At 40.4% G+C, this 17,244-nt stretch overlaps 1 protein-coding gene across 4 annotated transcripts in view; it reads left to right on the forward strand.

The window, feature by feature from the left end:
• The window catches only part of CELSR1 (cadherin EGF LAG seven-pass G-type receptor 1), a 171,890-nt gene extending 162,106 nt beyond the window's left edge, over positions 1-9,784 (forward strand). For 2 of the 4 annotated variants that reach the window (XM_073652148.1, XM_073652151.1), the window contains exons 31-36: positions 1,447-1,550; positions 1,706-1,873; positions 2,282-2,524; positions 4,228-4,492; positions 5,875-5,954; positions 6,175-9,784. In XM_073652148.1, coding sequence (XP_073508249.1) covers positions 1,447-1,550; positions 1,706-1,873; positions 2,282-2,524; positions 4,228-4,492; positions 5,875-5,920 — 826 coding nt within the window. In that variant the 3' untranslated portion in view covers positions 5,921-5,954; positions 6,175-9,784. Of the gene's footprint in view, positions 1-1,446; positions 1,551-1,705; positions 1,874-2,281; positions 2,525-4,227; positions 4,493-5,874; positions 5,955-6,141 lie in introns of all 4 variants that reach the window. The other 2 variants (XM_073652149.1, XM_073652150.1) reach the window with 2 other exon arrangements.
• Positions 9,785-17,244: the final 7,460 nt, after the last annotated feature.

Consider the following 17,244-nt stretch of genomic DNA (forward strand, 5'->3'; position numbering starts at 1 on the left):
ATTCTTGAACATTATTTTCAAGAATCTGCTGATACTGAGTGGAATCCATGCGTCCCTCAACTTTAACAAAATTCCCGGTGCTGGCATGGGCCACACAGCCGCAAAGCATGATGGAACCTCCACCAAATTTTACTGTGGGTAGCAAGTGTTTTTCTTGGAATGCTGTGTTTTTTTGCCGCCATGCATAACGCCTTTTTGTATGACCAAACAACTCAGTCTTGGTTTCATCAGTCCACAGGACCTTCTTCCAAAAAGAAATTGGCTTCTCCAAATGTGCTTTTGCGTTTGTGGTGTGCTTGCAGAAACGGCTTCTTTCGCATCACTCTCCCATACAGCTTCTCCTTGTGCAAAGTGCGTTGTATAGTTGACCGATGCACAGTGACACCATCTGCAGCAAGTTGATGCTGCAGCTCTCTGGAGGTGGTCTGAGGATTGTCCTTGACTGATCTCACCATTCTTCTTCTCTGCCTTTCTGATGTTTTTCTTGGCCTGCCACTTCTGGCCTTAACAAGAACTGTCCCTGTGTTCTTCCATTTCCTTACTATGTTCCTCACAGTGGAAACTGACAGGTTAAATCTCTGAGACAGCTTTTTGTATCCTTCCCCTGAACAACTATGTTGAATAATCTTTGTTTTCAGATCATTTGACAGTTGTTTTGAGGAGCCCATGATGCCACTCTTCAGAGGAGATTCAAACAGGAGAACAACTTGCAAGTGGCCACTTTAAGTAGCTTTTCTCATGATTGCATACACCTGGCTATGAAGTTCAAAGCTCAATGAGGTTACAAAACCAAAAAAAGTGCTTTAGTAAGTCAGTAAAAAGTAGGTAGGAGTATTTAAAACAAGAAAATGATAAGGGTGCCCATACTTATGCACCTGTCAAATTTTGTTTGAATGCAGATTGCACATTTTCTGTTAGTACAATAAACCTCATTTCAAGGCAGAAACATTACTGTGTCCAACAGTTATTACATATATCAAACTGAAATAGCTGTTGCAAAAACACCAATTTTTATAAAACATTAAGCTTAAGATTAATAGGGGTGCCCAAACTTTTTCATATAACTGTACATGGACCAAATGTGAAATGAAGATAGTGCTACTTCCATGTGTTGAGAAATAAAAGTGGTGCTCTCTACATGTCTGGCTTGGCCTTGTATTAATGTACTGTACAGTAGGGTGATAATATTTCTATGTATATGAATACATAAGCCTCTTTAATGACTTGGTTAAGCTTTGCTTGCATGCTAGTAAGCTGAATTGACAATTGCTGTAGGCATGATCACCCCTCTCTGTATCCTACATATAAGATACATAATTTACCTTCTCCTTTACTTGCTTTTTGCCATAATTTTTGCAGGAACAGAGCATTTAAGGTCTTTTTTTCTATGTATGAGCCATTTTAGGCACTTTCTTATTTTTACTTTGAAATGGTTACTAAATACAGGGATGAAGCGGCTCAGAAGCTTAGCTTGTCTTCAGGACAGACCCGTGCCGGCGTCACAGAAGTCGACGCTGCCCTTTTCCAAAGAAATCGCACACACTCCCATGGTAAGGAATCTGGCCCATCTTATAAAATCATTTTATTACTCTGTATATTTTTTTCCTTTAGCATTAGTCACATTTTCATGTGTTCGTGATCTAGAAAAGGTTTTCGAAGCATCTAATACGTTCCTGATACTATTGTACATTCTTCTTCTATATAGGGCAGGACTCTGACTCAGACAGCGAGCTTTCCCTGGATGAGCATAGCAGCTCGTACGCTTCCTCTCACTCATCTGATAGTGAAGAAGAGGACATTGATACAGAGCAACAGTGGAAACCAACTAGCCCCAAAAATAATGAGCGGGGACCAGTTCATAGCACTCCTAAAGGTAACCAGCACCCAACGCTTAGGGTATGTGCACACGTGGAGTATTTGCAGCAGATTTTGCTGGACCAAAAACCTGGGTGTTGGGAGGAAAAAACTGCGTAAAATACTTATTTTTTATGCACTTTGACTTGCAGTTTTTTTCCCATTCATTTGAATGGGTAAAAAATGCTGCAAAAATTCTGAAAGAAATAACATGCTTCAGCAATGGAAAAAAAACACTTTGATGGTTCCAATCTGCAAGGAAAAAATAAGCAACACATGCATGAGATTTCAGAAATCTTAATCACTTTGCTAGTACCATGAAGTGAAGGGTTTTTTGCCCTTCAGATACACGTGTTAAAAAAACACAGCAAAAATGTTGCCTTGATAGTCTTATTTTTTTTACCTGACATCTTGCTTCCATGTACAGTGGATTCAATTCCGAATCATGTAAGACCCTACTGGCCAACTGACGGCGTGGCTGCCAGCGATAGCGAAGATCAGGATAGCAAATGCAAGTTGAAAGTGGAGACCAAAGTAAATGTAGAGCTACACAATGAAAACAAGGTCAATCACTGCGGAGACCCCCCTCATGACAAGGAGAATGATATTCACAACAACGATGGCAAACTTACCAGCAATCAGAACAATCATCAGCCGGAGCTCAGGAAAGGTAAAACTGGACGAGCCTTCATTGTGATGACCAGTAGGGTACCAGGGGATGGCTTCCAATCTATCAATTGTGATGGGATCTTCATTGTTTACATGGGCCCTGCACCTCATCCATATAGAATTTGGGGTTAGAATTTTATGGTTAGAAGATAGTCCATGTAGAAGAGGCTGATCAAAATGTCTCTGCATGTATCTGGTAGTAGGTCTGATATCTGGCAGAAAAATACACCCTTTATTTATTTTATTGTGTTTAGTCCTGTAAAGCTCTAAATATATGTGATAGCATGATAGACTACGTCTAGTATCTCGTTAGTTTAGATAGACTGCTATGTGCTATGGAGGTAATACATTGGAATGATATATAACCACTAACAATGCAGCTTCCATACCTGACAATGATCTATGTGTTCTCCTCCTAGCTGTCCTGCCCATTATATTTACCTAATGAGTCAAGTTTACTCAGGAAACAAAAGCCATACATGACTTATTCCTTCTGCGTCACCCACAGTCCCTTTCAAAATTTACTTTGAATGATTTGTGACATCAGTGGTAGATTATAACAAGGAATGTTGTGCTGATAGCCCAACGAACAAAGCACTAAAGGGTCATCTACCTGCCCCATAGAGTGGAAAAATATAAGATAGCCAAAAGCACAAAGGGGAAATTGAACAAGTCTTTTGCAACAGTTTTTTTTTGTTGTCACAATGTCTTAAAGGAATTTGTAACAAGGTTTTTGCTATGTTATCTGAAAGCATCATGATGTAGGGACAGATACCCTGATTCTAGTGATGGGCCACTTACTGGGCTGCTTGCAATTTATCAGCTGCAGATCTACCAGTTCTCTGAATGCTGAGCTCTGCATAATTTCTCCCATATCACTGATTGACAGCTTTCTGTGTACACTGTGCATAAGCTGAAAGCTGCTATCAGTGGTGGGTTGCGGGGTTACACAGAGCAGGACTACATTGCATGGGACAACTAGTCCTTTAGTGATATTCTCCAGATGGCAAAACACTGATTTTATTGAAACAACAACAAGCAGCCTAGTGACATATCACTGAAATCAAGGGTCCCTGCCCCCATATAAAACTGCTCTAAGATTAAATAGCAAATTCCTGCTGACCGATTCCCTTTAAATTTTGACACTTTTACATCGGTCTCTCCACTTTTGAAAATGTGGGTGGGAAAGTTGATGTGGAGAGCTGAGCAAGTAGATCTAACCCAGATTTATGCAACTTTTTAAAATGTTTCCAGAAGTTGCAATTCTCACTACAGTAGTGGGAGAAAGGACATAAAAATATCTCTAAACAGAAATGTTATGTCTAAAGATAAGGTAAAGTTATCAAACATTGTGAAACACTGCGATAAATTTAGTGCAAACCCTGGAAACACAGCACGAGCAAAGCTGGCAACAAAAATTCCTCATGATAAATTCCCCAAACATTTGCATTAACCAGTAATAAAAGTTAAAATGAATAAGGTTTTAAAGAAAACTGTAAGATACTGTAAACTGCAGCTAGCCCTGATCAGTCACAACCATTTAGTGGGACTGGGAATTTCATGAATTTACATTCATCACTATTGTGTATGTGTCTTCTGTAATTACAACAGCTAAGAATGGCTATACAAACACTCGGCATGAACTCAGATCCTAATATTTTACTGATGCGCACATTCAATTAAGGTTTACAATGCTTTTAATAGGAATCCTGAAAAACAAAGTCACATACCCCCCACCTCTAACCGACAAGAACATGAAAAATCGCCTACGGGAGAAGTTGGCTGACTATAATCAAAGTACAATTTCATCAAGGACTTCCTCTGTATGTTCAAATGATGGCGTCCGTCCAGTGACAGACAATGCGATGGCCCTCAAAAATTCACGGAGAGATCATTCTCGGGAACAGCTCAACGGCATAGCAATGAGTGTGCAAGTGTCGCCCACAAATGGGGAAACTTCAGATTCTGAGTAAGTATAGTAAATAAGTATGCATAACCGGGGATTGTATCAGATGACTTAAGAACTATTCTGTTAAGCAGTAGCAAAGAAATGGGATGTGCATTAGGCCTCATTCAGATGACAGTGTTTTTCACGTACTCAAAAAAATGGCACTGGTGTCATCAGTATTTGGTCAGTGTGTCATCAGTGTTTGGTCAGTGTGTCATCAGTATTTTTCACATATGGATAAGTAAATTACAAAGCTTCTCCTATACTTTGCAATGTTAAACACAGACAGCACACTGATAGCACACAGACTGTACACTGATACCATCCGTGCGCTGAACGTGTTTATCACAGACCCATGGACTTGTATCGCTACTTTTCATCCTTGCTGCTGGAAAAACACGGATATGTGAATAGCAGCATAGACAGTAATGGGTATATGTTCTATCCATGAAAAACACAGTTAGAACACGTATGTGCAACATAGACTGAATGAGGCCTTAGTGATATACTGGATAGGAGATCTCCAAAATGATATCTCTTAAATGTGGGGTTCCATGTGAGTTTGATGCTATAATAAAGCCAAGGGCAGTTTTATAGTACTGCTATGTTATGTTACCCAGTATATTCCTTTATATTTGTAATAAGGTTAGGTGTGGAAGTATCTTAATAATTGTGCTGCTTTAGGGCGGCTGTAGATTCTCTCATCCGAGAGAATCGGACCGATTATGCAAATTACACTCTGATCAAACTGTGATCAGTTTGATCAGAGTGTCGGCAAAGTGTGATCTGATTGCCTCGGGTGAGAGAACCGTAGCACACTGTGAGAAGATGGAGAACACAATTTCTCCCTCTTCTCCATTGTGACACTGTATGGATGTCATCCGAGTGCAGTCCGATGATTTCCACACACTCAGACATGTGCACGGCTCCATTGACTAACATTGATCTGATGTTTTGTCTGATCACACTCGGACCAATAATTTGGTCACCTGCACAAGCCCTTAGAGATGTGCCATGTTTGCCTCTACAGTAGATAGAACATTAAATATCCATTGGTGGACAACATAGTGTGGATTCAGAGTTTTATGGCATGGGGTTTTGAAGAGATTTTCTGCTCAAAAATCCACATGAAAAAAAACACTACAAATATTCTTTGAATAAGCTTCTAAATGATTTTAATGATGAAATTCTGCTACAGTGAACGTGTTGTTTTTTCTCAAAGGTAAGTTCCCATTAAATCCAATAGAGAGCTGATTAAAAAAAGTATTCAAAGAGGGTTGTCATATAGATTTTCAAGCAGAATCTGCTTTAAAATCCACGCCAAAAACTGTGTGAACCCTCCCTTGTCTTATAAATTGACTACTGTCAGACTGATTAAGGCAAGCTGTCCTGTTATTTTATAGGGTAACAAGCAATCTGATCCCCTCGGAGCAGAAAGTCAGATTTTAACATATGGGAAACGTTTTGTAAAGCAATACAATTGGTAAATAGATCTCCTCCACATCACTAGTAAAGCTGCATGGGTACCGAACTGGGCACACTGGTGGCAGGTTGTACTTGCATGCTTGTTTTGTGAATACCTTCTTTCCTTGGATGTATGCATGAGCAACCAACTAACCTCAAATATGTATCTAACCCTAACCCTGCATGGTCCCTTCTTTTATGAACAGCGGCAGTAATGAAACTTCAATTTGAATCATCAGGAAACTGTGAAGGCTGATAGTGATCGGGAAACCTCGCCCCAAGCTTGTGATGCCCTCAACACCAGGGATAATACAGAAAAGCACAAGTGTTGTGGTTGAGGATATATTGTTGCTAATGCAATTACCTAATACGGCAGACTTGTGACTGCTTACTAATATACATATCTATCGGAAGGCTGTGCTATCAGCACCCAGTGCCAAATGTGTGACAATAAGCAAGGTTCCGATGCCCTGGATGAAGAGGACTAAACAGTAGAGACTGGCGGATACCCAGAGCCATACATCGCAGAGGAGACTGCTTTGTGGGGCAGTCTAAGCTATCGACTCTTGAATTAATGTAAATACAATGGGACTACTATGCTGAAATCGGCATTCTACAGACGGCCCTTGGGGGGGCCGTTAATGCTGATTTGCTTGTCTTCTGTCACAATGTGACCTTCCAGCCTACTGAACAATATGCACCGGAATATGACACCAAGTGCCCTTCATTCATTTCACCACGTGATAATGTGTCTTAAAAGTCTCACCCGATGTGTAAATCTATAACACTGACTGTAGATATTTTTTTATATATTTTGTATGAAGACTTTAAAAAAAAAAAGAGAGAGCCCTTTTTGTAAATTTTACACTAGAACTAGTTTTTCTTTGATATTCTGAGACCTGCTGATGACAGATCTTTTTATATTAAGATTGCACAATGTTACTTGAATTTTACCAATTTATTTTTCAGAAAATTCAATATTTTTTTTTTTATTTTAAAGTGAAATTTATAATGGTGATTATTTTACAAACTTGTGCCCTAAGCCACGACAAGAATCATTGAATTGTGCTGCCAAGTAACTGTTCTTCTTGTCGTTACCATCACTTCACAATCATCGCCTTCCTTTTTTCTTTTCTCTATGGATATCCACCCAGCTGTCAACCTTTCCGGAGCTTCTTTTCATGTCATTGTACAGCTGGAATATGTTGTTCACCATAAAAAATGCCACAACGTGCGTGTGCTTCATCAGACCTGACATCACCATGTCGCATACATTGTAGACTGTGATGTGAGAATGTGAGTGCCATTGTGTGCTGTGTCCCTACACACCACCGTGTCCAGCTACTGACACAATGTCCAATGATTGAACTCATATATTTATGTTATTGACTTTCATTAATTTTGGAAGGAGCAGAGCAGCTTTTCTAGGGCCTACTGCAGTCAATGGAGTTAGTACAATGTGGCTTCCTTGTGTATGTACAATGTACTACACAGAAGATCTTCCTCACATAAGCTAGTTTAAAGGGAATCTGGCAGCAGGATTTTTGCTATGTAATCTGAGGACAGCATAAGGTAGGAGTTGAAATTCAATGATGTTTCACTTATCAGGCTGTGTGCTGTTATTTACGTACAATAAAGGTTTTATCACTAAAACATTATCATTTCTGGGACTATCTGGTGCAGGAACACTGGTCAAACCACGCCCCTTCTTGTGATAAGCAGCTCAATCTCAATGGACATAAAGAGCCTAGTGTAGGTGGAGTCAGCTTTCTCAGCTCTGCTTTATGCTGCATCTAAAAACTCTGTCACAACTGTTGTACCCAGGAAACTAAGTGATACAGCCTTGGATTCATCTTCTCTTTATCTACATTATGCTGCTCTCAGATGATGTAGCAAAAACCTGCGGACAGATTCCCTTTAGGGATTAGTTAAAGGGGTTGTCCGATATCAGAATGGTGAGGGTCTGACACCATGCACCCCTACCAATCAGCTATTATTTAAGAATAGGAGCTAATGTGGCAGTTCTTGGCAACTGCCACTACACATTGTGCAGAGCAGTGCTGTACAGCTCCATTCAATGTTCACCACTAGGGTAACAACAGCTGATTGGGTGGAGTGGTCCCGTGTGTTGGACCCCCTACTGATCTGATATTGATGACCTAGGTCATCAATGTTGTATGCTTGGACAGCCCTTTTGAAGTGAGGACACTTTTAATGTGCACCCTGTGGTCCTTTCAAATCTTTAATAGGGAACAAGACAGTCACTGAAACTGTGGCGGACATAGATTTTAAATGAACATTAAACCAAAAAGTAAGTGATAAAAGTGAGCAGAAACTTTAACATAGAGACCCCCGATGTCTTCTTTTTACGGCCGAGGGAAGTGATTAAACTATGGGGCAGGGGTTACCAGTTTTGTTGTCATATTGCATATAGAAGGGGGCCGGTGGCTCCACCTTTATAGTGGCCCATTTACACTAGCCGATTTTAGGTCAGTAATTATATATTCACTCTCCTTATTGGCCTTTTTAGAAAGGGTGACAGAACAAGATACAGAACTGATATATAGTACCTATCAGCAGCACATCATCTGTTGATGTGGGGCGATGCACTGCCTATAACGATAATTTTTTGTGCATACATGAAAATCTAATTAAGCTCATTGGATTGGTGACTGCCGGCATTTTTACACTGGCAGATAATCAGGTACGAGTGTTCTTAACGCTTGATTGTCCATTATAAATAAATGCAGGTTTTTGAGGAGCAGGGTGGAAACGGCTGCTCCTGAGACATATTTTTTTTTCTGACATCTGCACAACGGATAGGACAGTTGCTGAACTGACCGTCCAGCGCCAAGCAGGTATCATGTACATGCTCTATTACAATCAATGGGACACGTGCACATTACCTGTCGGATGCTTGCCCCATGTCTCTCCTGGTGTGCACCCGCTCTTCTTTCATACTTAGATTGGGCAGAAGAGAGAGCCCCTGCACAAGCTTTTAAGATCTATGCACAGGAATATTATGCAGGGTGTGTATTAGAAAGTTTTAGCACTTTAGCCCAAATTTTAAATCCTGGGTACTCTTTAATATAAATTAATTTATGTAATCAGTACTTGCCAAGCAGTATGGCAGCAGCTATACAGCATTGTGTGTGAACATTACTACTTGGCCCCATAATATTTGTAGAATTGTTGAGACGCTGCACAGTGGCACTGTCAGCGCTAGGCTCACACATTGCATAAAAATTACACTGCAGAATTGGCCTTTAAATTGACAGTGAAATGGATTGACAGCATACAATCCACGCCAGATAATTTATACCGTACCCCATTCATTAACATTGTACGATGTGCTCAGTAGCAATATTCCTCCAACATGGCTGCGTGTATGATTGAGAGAAGCACAACTGATACACATGGAGTAGATGTTTGGTGTCAGGTAAGTGCCTTACAGCAAGTCACTAATTTTGGCTTTCTTCCGTCCAGGTATACATTCTGTCACAGCGTTGTTACCTCTTTTAGAGCCCAAGCTTTTATAAAAAAAATATGTCCTTTTGCAAATACTTTATATATGGTTTCTGTCTAAATCAGTGCATTTTTGGAATCAGTTAGTATGCAGTAACTATGTACAGAGGTCCATTGCAGATAAAGATTGTAGAATGTACATTGTGACCCTGCTCAATGCTTGGAAAGGCAAACAAGTGTTAAATATCAGCAAGGTGTTTTTTTAATTTTTAAAATTATTTTTATGACAAATGCTAGACACTGGATTTTTTACATGTATATTTATTGATGTACAAAACACTGGAAAAAAACTGAACTGATAAGATGAAATGGTAAATTAAAATGTTCAACTTGTCTTTGCATTGTTCATTATTCATGTATTACAGAAATGCTTCTAGAAAAATTCATCATTGATATGGACGAAAAAAAACCTATGTACCTTACTAGTTTTTAGGCTCAAATTAATAGTCTAAAAGTAAGCCACCTAAGAGATGGCGTAAGTGTGATAAAGTGTCTAACAGGATGTGAAAAGTCCACTAAGTGATAAATTTGGTAAATCTACAGTCATGGCCGAAAGTGTTGGCACCCTTGAAATTGTTCCAGAAAGTGAAGTATTTCTCCCAGAAAATTATTGCAATTGTACATGTTTTGTTATACACATGATTATTTCCTTTGTGTGTATTGGAACAACACAAAAAAACAGAGAAAAAATGGCAAATTGGACATAATTCCTTGGGATACTACATTTACAGAAGCTGACAAGGTTCAGAAAATGTAGACTCACAAGGATTTGCAAATACCCCACCCAAAAAAGGGAGATTGGTACTGAATTTTCCCATTTTCCAGTTCTAGATCACAGATAGTCATTCTGTTATGTAAGCACTATCTGACGTGTAATGACCTGTTAAAAAGTGAGACCTAATTCATCTTGTGCATATGTGGAGATATAGATTGAGAATTAATAATTCCAACAAAAAAATCCCCCCCCCAAAAAATAAGGTGAACTCAGATACAATACAAACAAAATTGTCGGAAAAAAACGACATACAGCATTTTAGTTAAAAAAAGTATATAAAAGTATGTATAAATTGTTCATTTAGTTAGAAGTTACCTTTATCAAATATTGATTAGTTTATAGACCAAAAAGCCTATTTCATTCACAACAGAGAGGAGCCCAAATGAGATTATTGAATGCATTCCACCATTTAATTTAGACCTTGGGGAACCAGGTATTGAAATCTCCAGACACATGGAACTGTGATGGGGACTTGATTCGCTCCAAGTTTTGCATGTCTGTTCATGGCGTGTTTAGACTCCTCCCACTTTGTCCATCATCCATGGTATTGCAGGTGCATTAAATATTTCAGAAGATATATTAATGGCCTGTTTATTTTTTGGAAGGGAACTCCTTCAGATGCCTTATCCTTTGTGAATGAGCTGAATGTCTAGGATTTACTTTTTACACATAATATTTCAACAGAAAAAAAGGGTTTTTTTAGATATAGAAATATCACATAACCACCAACAATTTGCCACTGAATTCATTTGACTGTAGTTTAGGCTAATAGCTATATTATGTACTGTACAATAGCTAGCATTACAAACCTTGGCTAAATATATTGGAATGTATCCATCTTATTTTCTACCATATCTTTAGTTTTGACAATACAATTTACTGCCAGACACTTGGAACTGTGATGGGGACTTGATTCACCCCAAGTTTTACATATCTGTTCATGGGATGTTTCAAGTCCCCCCCACATTGTCCATCATCCACGATATGGCAGGTGCATTAAATATTTCTTAAGATATATTGATGGCCTGTTTATTCTTTGTAAGGGAACTCCTTCTGATGCCTTATCCTTTGTGAACGAGCTCAATACCAATACCTAGGATTTACTTTTTACACATAATATTTCAACTGAAAAAAACAAACAGGTTTTTATCGAAATATCACATAACCACCAACAATTTGCCACTAGAACAAATTTTAAGGCAATTGATACTAATAGCTATATTATGCAGAATAGCGCACATTTCAAACCTTGGCTTAATAATTTTTCCTCCAATAAATTCCAATGTATAAAGAAAAATTAACAAGTGTGGGTTCTTCAATAAAGGTTTAAAAAAGAAATATCTACTAGTTAAAATAGGCATTACAAAAGGCAAGAAAGAGCCCTCAGGAGATAAGAAATGTTCCCTATTAGAGGATGAAAGTCAGAAGAATAGATCGTCCCTCAGCAAATAAAACTTTATAATAATGCACATAAAGAAATAAAAAGTTTAATGATATGTGCACACAGCATCTTTAAGACACCAAGGCACCCACTGAGTTCTTCAAGGTGAAGATAATTCAAGAAAATGCTGGGGGGTCTTTTTTCATTATTATTATTATTTATTTATATAGCGCCATTGATTCCATGGTGCTGTACATAAGAAGAGGTTACATACAAAAGACAGATATCACTTACATGCCAAAAGGAAGAAGGCTGCAAACAGCCGAAATGCGTTGTGTATATAGGTTTTATTGTTTTATATTAGTGTGAATAATAAAAAAAATTATTTTACTTATGAGCAACCTGAAGTTCCTGCACCTTGATCTCACTTGGTGGCAAAGACAGCGCCATCACCTGGTCCTTCCTTTTGGTATCCTTGTTGTGGGATACTCCTGTCTCAGGATTCAATCCCACCTCACTAGGTCGGCCGCAGTCTTTTGCAAATTCATCCATACTTCAAGCGGGAGTTGTGCCTCGGCTTGCACAACCGCATCAGGTGAGCAATTTCCTATAGATACTCACCCTTTTAATTGATAAAATCTTACTACGATTAGATAGCGCCACGTTTTTTCTCCTTTAGCAAATCTATTATCGTAGATATCACTTACAGTAAACAAACCAACAATGATAGACTGGTACGGAGGGAAGACGACCCTGCCCTTGCGTGCTTACATTTTTTCATGAAGTGTCTTTTCAGTTGCTTTTGCGGCGGTGTCTTTTTTGATAGTTTAAACTATAAGTAGCAAGCGGCTTTGGAAGCCGCTTGGACAGATTACTTTATTTAGTTGCTTCCAAGCTTTTTAAGCCTGAAGTAGTAAAAGAAGTTACATAAGACTAAACCTGTCATTCTGACATTGCAATGCATTATGTTCAACCTTTGTAGTATCTTTTTTAATGCTTTATCACATTGGATGCAGACGGAATCCACCTGAAAAAGATGCCGTGTGCACGTACCCTTATACAAACACTGTGATATCCTGCTAAGTGTTCCTATTTTTAAAACATAATCTTGTTCGATCTATAATAATCTTTTAGGAGAACAAAGAATTTAAAATCACTTGTAGCCCATAGCAGAATAAAAATTAAACCCAAAATTCCTAAACACAAATGAATAAGGGATCATATTAGTGTTATTCAGTTAAATGTCTCTATTGAAGCAATATGAACCATGGCTAGTGGCGTACAGCCAATGGTGGCAGACCACGCCACTGCTATGGGGCCCGTGACCTTGGGGGGCCCGTGAGCCGAAGGGCCCCACGCAGCGTGGGGACGAGTTGTATAGGTGAGTATTGGTGGATAGTGGTGGGGGGAGGGAGATTGCGTCGGAGCACACACAGTAGCCGCTGAAGCAGCTATCACGTGTGCCCGCTGCTAAAGGGACATGAATATTCCCTCTTCTCCACTCCCATGGGCGTGGAGAAGAGGGAATATTCATTCTCTTCAGTAGTGGGCACGGAGGAGCGCTGAGTCGCAGCTCCTGCTGACAGTGCCTGCTACTAAAGAGAATACATATTCACGCTTCTCCACACCCATAGTCCTGGCGTGGAGAGGAGTGAATATACCGGCAGCTCACCTCGAGATCTGAGAATGCACGTTGCTCAGATGCCGACATGAGCAATAGCAGACAGGACGCAGCGCTGGAGGAGAGGTGAGGAAGGAAGGTGAGTATTAGCGTTTATTTTTTTTGTGTGTGCAGTGATTGGGGGATGAGGGGGCCATATATACCAGGATTGGGGATTTGGGGGGGGGCACACATACCAAGATTGAGGGATTGAGGGGACCACATACAGTTATATGAAAAAGTTTGGGCACCCCTATTAATCTTAAGCTTAATGTTTTATAAAAATTGGTGTTTTTGCAACAGCTATTTCAGTTTGATATATATAATAACTGTTGGACACAGTAATGTTTCTGCCTTGAAATGAGGTTTATTGTACTAACAGAAAATGTGCAATCTGCATTCAAACAAAATTTGACAGGTGCATAAGTATGGACACCTCACCAGAAAAGTGACATTAATATTTAGTAGATCCTCCTTTTGCAAAAATAACAGCCTCTAGTCGCTTCCTGTAGCTTTTAATGATTTCCTGGATGAAGGTATTTTTGACCATTCCTCTTTACAAAACAATTCCAGTTCAGTTAAGTTTGATGGTCGCCGAGCATGGACAGCCCTCTTCAAATGATCCCACAGATGTTCAATGATATTCAGGTCTGTGGACTGGGATGGCCATTCCAGAACATTGTAATTGTTCCTCTGCATGAATGCCTGAGTAGATTTGGAGCGGTGTTTTGGATCATTGCCTTGCTGAAAGATCCATCCACTGCGTAACTTCAACTTTGTCACTGATTCTTGAACATTATTGTCAAGAATCTGCTGATACTGAGTGGAATCCATGCGTCCCTCAACTTTAACAAGATTCCCGGTGCCGGCATTGGCCACACAGCCCCAAAGCATGATGGAACCTCCACCAAATTTTACTGTGGGTAGCAAGTGTTTTTCTTGGAATGCTGTGTTTTTTTGCCACCATGCATAACGCCTTTTTGTATGACCAAACAACTCAATCTTGGTTTCATCAGTCCACAGGACCTTCTTCCAAAAAGAAATTGGCTTCTCCAAATGTGCTTTTGCATACCTCAGCCGACTCTGTTTGTGGCGTGCTTGCAGAAACGGCTTCTTTCGCATCACTCTCCCATACAGCTTCTCCTTGTGCAAAGTGCGTTGTATAGTTGACCGATGCACAGTGACACCATCTGCAGAAAGTTGATGCTGCAGCTCTCTGGAGGTGGTCTGAGGATTGTCCTTGACTGATCTCACCATTCTTCTTCTCTGCCTTTCTGATGTTTTTCTTGGCCTGCCACTTCTGGCCTTAACAAGAACTGTCCCTGTGTTCTTCCATTTCCTTACTATGTTCCTCACAGTGGAAACTGACAGGTTAAATCTCTGAGACAGCTTTCTGTATCCTTCCCCTGAACAACTATGTTGAATAATCTTTGTTTTCAGATCATTTGACAGTTGTTTTGAGGAGCCCATGATGCCACTCTTCAGAGGAGATTCAAACAGGAGAACAACTTGCAAGTGGCCACTTTAAGTAGCTTTTCTCATGATTGCATACACCTGGCTATGAAGTTCAAAGCTCAATGAGGTTACAAAACCAAAAAAAGTGCTTTAGTAAGTCAGTAAAAAGTAGGTAGGAGTATTTAAAACAAGAAAATGATAAGGGTGCCCATACTTATGCACCTGTCAAATTTTGTTTGAATGCAGATTGCACATTTTCTGTTAGTACAATAAACCTCATTTCAAGGCAGAAACATTACTGTGTCCAACAGTTATTACATATATCAAACTGAAATAGCTGATGCAAAAACACCAATTTTTATAAAACATTAAGCTTAAGATTAATAGGGGTGCCCAAACTTTTTCATATAACTGTATACCAGGATTGGGGGATTGAGGGGACCACATATACCAGGATTCAGGGATTGAGGGGGCCACGCATACCAGGATTGGGGGGATTGAGGAGGCCATGCATACCAGGATTGGGGGATTGAGGAGGCCACGCATACCAGGATTGGGGGATTGAGGAAGCCACACATACCAGGATTGGGGGATTGAGGAGGTCACACATGTCAGGATTGGGGGATTGGGGAGACCACACATACCAGGATTAGGTGATTGAGGAGGCCACACATACTAGGATTGGGGGATTGAAGAAGCCACACATACCAGGATTGGGGGATGAGGGGTGCCATACGGACCAGGATTGGGGGATGAGGGGTGCCATACGTACCAGGATTGGGAAATTTACCATTAGCTGCTGCATTTCCCACCCTAGGCTTACACTCGAGTCAATACGTTTTTCCAGTTTTTTTGTAGTAAAATTAGGGGCCTCGGCTTATACTCGGGTCGGCTTATTAAAATATACGGTATTTTAAAAATCAGTGAGTATGTGGTGCCCATAATACTGCAGGACTGTGGGGTGCATTATACTATATGGGGGCTGCATTTTACCCTATGGGGTGTGTAATATACTGTATGGAAGACTGTTGGGAGTGAATTATATTCTATGGAGGACCATGGGATGTTCATTATACTATATGGAGGATTATTGGGGGCGCATTATACTATATGGAGGATTATCAGTGGCGTATTATACTATATGGAAGGCTATGTGGGGCCATTATACTGTTTGGAGGGCTAGTGCAGGCCATTATTGTTATGATCTGCTACAGGGACTAAGGGAAGACAGGAGAACTGTCCCTACAATAGAACTAAACTAGATCCCTACGATGTAACGGGGAACCTGATCCTGCGATCAGACCCGCTAAAGTCCTCGGTTAGTCTGAACGAAGACCTATAGATGTGAGGGAGGGATCCCTACAAGAACTAGGGACTGGGATAAGTTGGACACCTCCTAGCAGAAATAGTAGCAGTCAAAGACAAACACACAACAAAAAGCATAGAGGTCAGAAGACCTAGCAAAACTAACAGAGAACGGCAACAGAGCACCAAGCTAGCTCAAGAGTAGTAAATACAATGAAGTCCAGCAAGACCAGGAGGGCGGAGCCGGATTAAATAGGCAAAAATGGTCATGTGACCAGCAAACTAAAAAAAAACTAACAGGAGAGTTCTAACAGTACCCCCTCTTCTAAGAGGATCCTCCGGATCCCCTAGGCCCAGGCTTACCAGGAAACCTCCTGTGAAACGCTCTGACAAGTCTGGAAGCAGAAACATCATCCGCCCTCACCCATGAGTTATCCTCAGGTCCGAAACCCTTCCAAGCGACGAGATACTGCAAACTCCCTCTATACCGTCTAGAATTTAGGATGCGGGAAATTTCATATTCCCCGTCCTCCACCACCGGAGGAACAGTGGCAGAGGCGTCACCATCAGACACATCAGCTTTTTTCAACAGAGAAACATGAAACACCGGGTTAATCTTCCAGGACGTAGGAACCTCCAACCTAAAAGCAGATTGGTTAACTATCTGAAGCACCTTAAAGGGCCCTACGAACTTGGGACCCAGTTTTTTAGAAGGAATCCTCAATCGCAGATTCTTAGAGGACAACCAAACCATGTCACCAACAGCAAACAAAACCTCTTGCCGTTTCCTATCAAAGTACCTCTTAGATTTTTTGTTAGCCTCCTGAAGATTACCACGCACATCCGTCCAAACTCTCTCCAAATCACCGGAAAAACTCTCCTCCTCAGGCACAGCCGAAACCAATTTGGAGAATGACCCAAAAGACGGATGTCTCCCAGAACAACAAAAAAAAGGCGAACAACCAGCAGAAGAGGATGTATGGTTGTTAAGAGCAAATTCAGCAAGTGACAGAAACTCAGACCACCCCTCTTGATTGTCTGCTACAAAACAACGCAAGAACTGCTCAACATCCTGGTTCTTCCTTTCTGTCTGGCCATTAGACTCAGGATGATATCCAGATGAAAACGACAAATGAACTCCCAACCTGTCACAAAAGGCACGCCAAAAACGAGCCACGAACTGAGGTCCCCTATCAGAAACAATGTCA

The sequence above is a fragment of the Phyllobates terribilis genome, unplaced genomic scaffold (assembly GCF_046119375.1).
Source record: "Phyllobates terribilis strain yellow unplaced genomic scaffold, ASM4611937v1 Scaffold_11__3_contigs__length_659146591, whole genome shotgun sequence".
NCBI classification, from domain to species: domain Eukaryota; kingdom Metazoa; phylum Chordata; class Amphibia; order Anura; family Dendrobatidae; genus Phyllobates; species Phyllobates terribilis.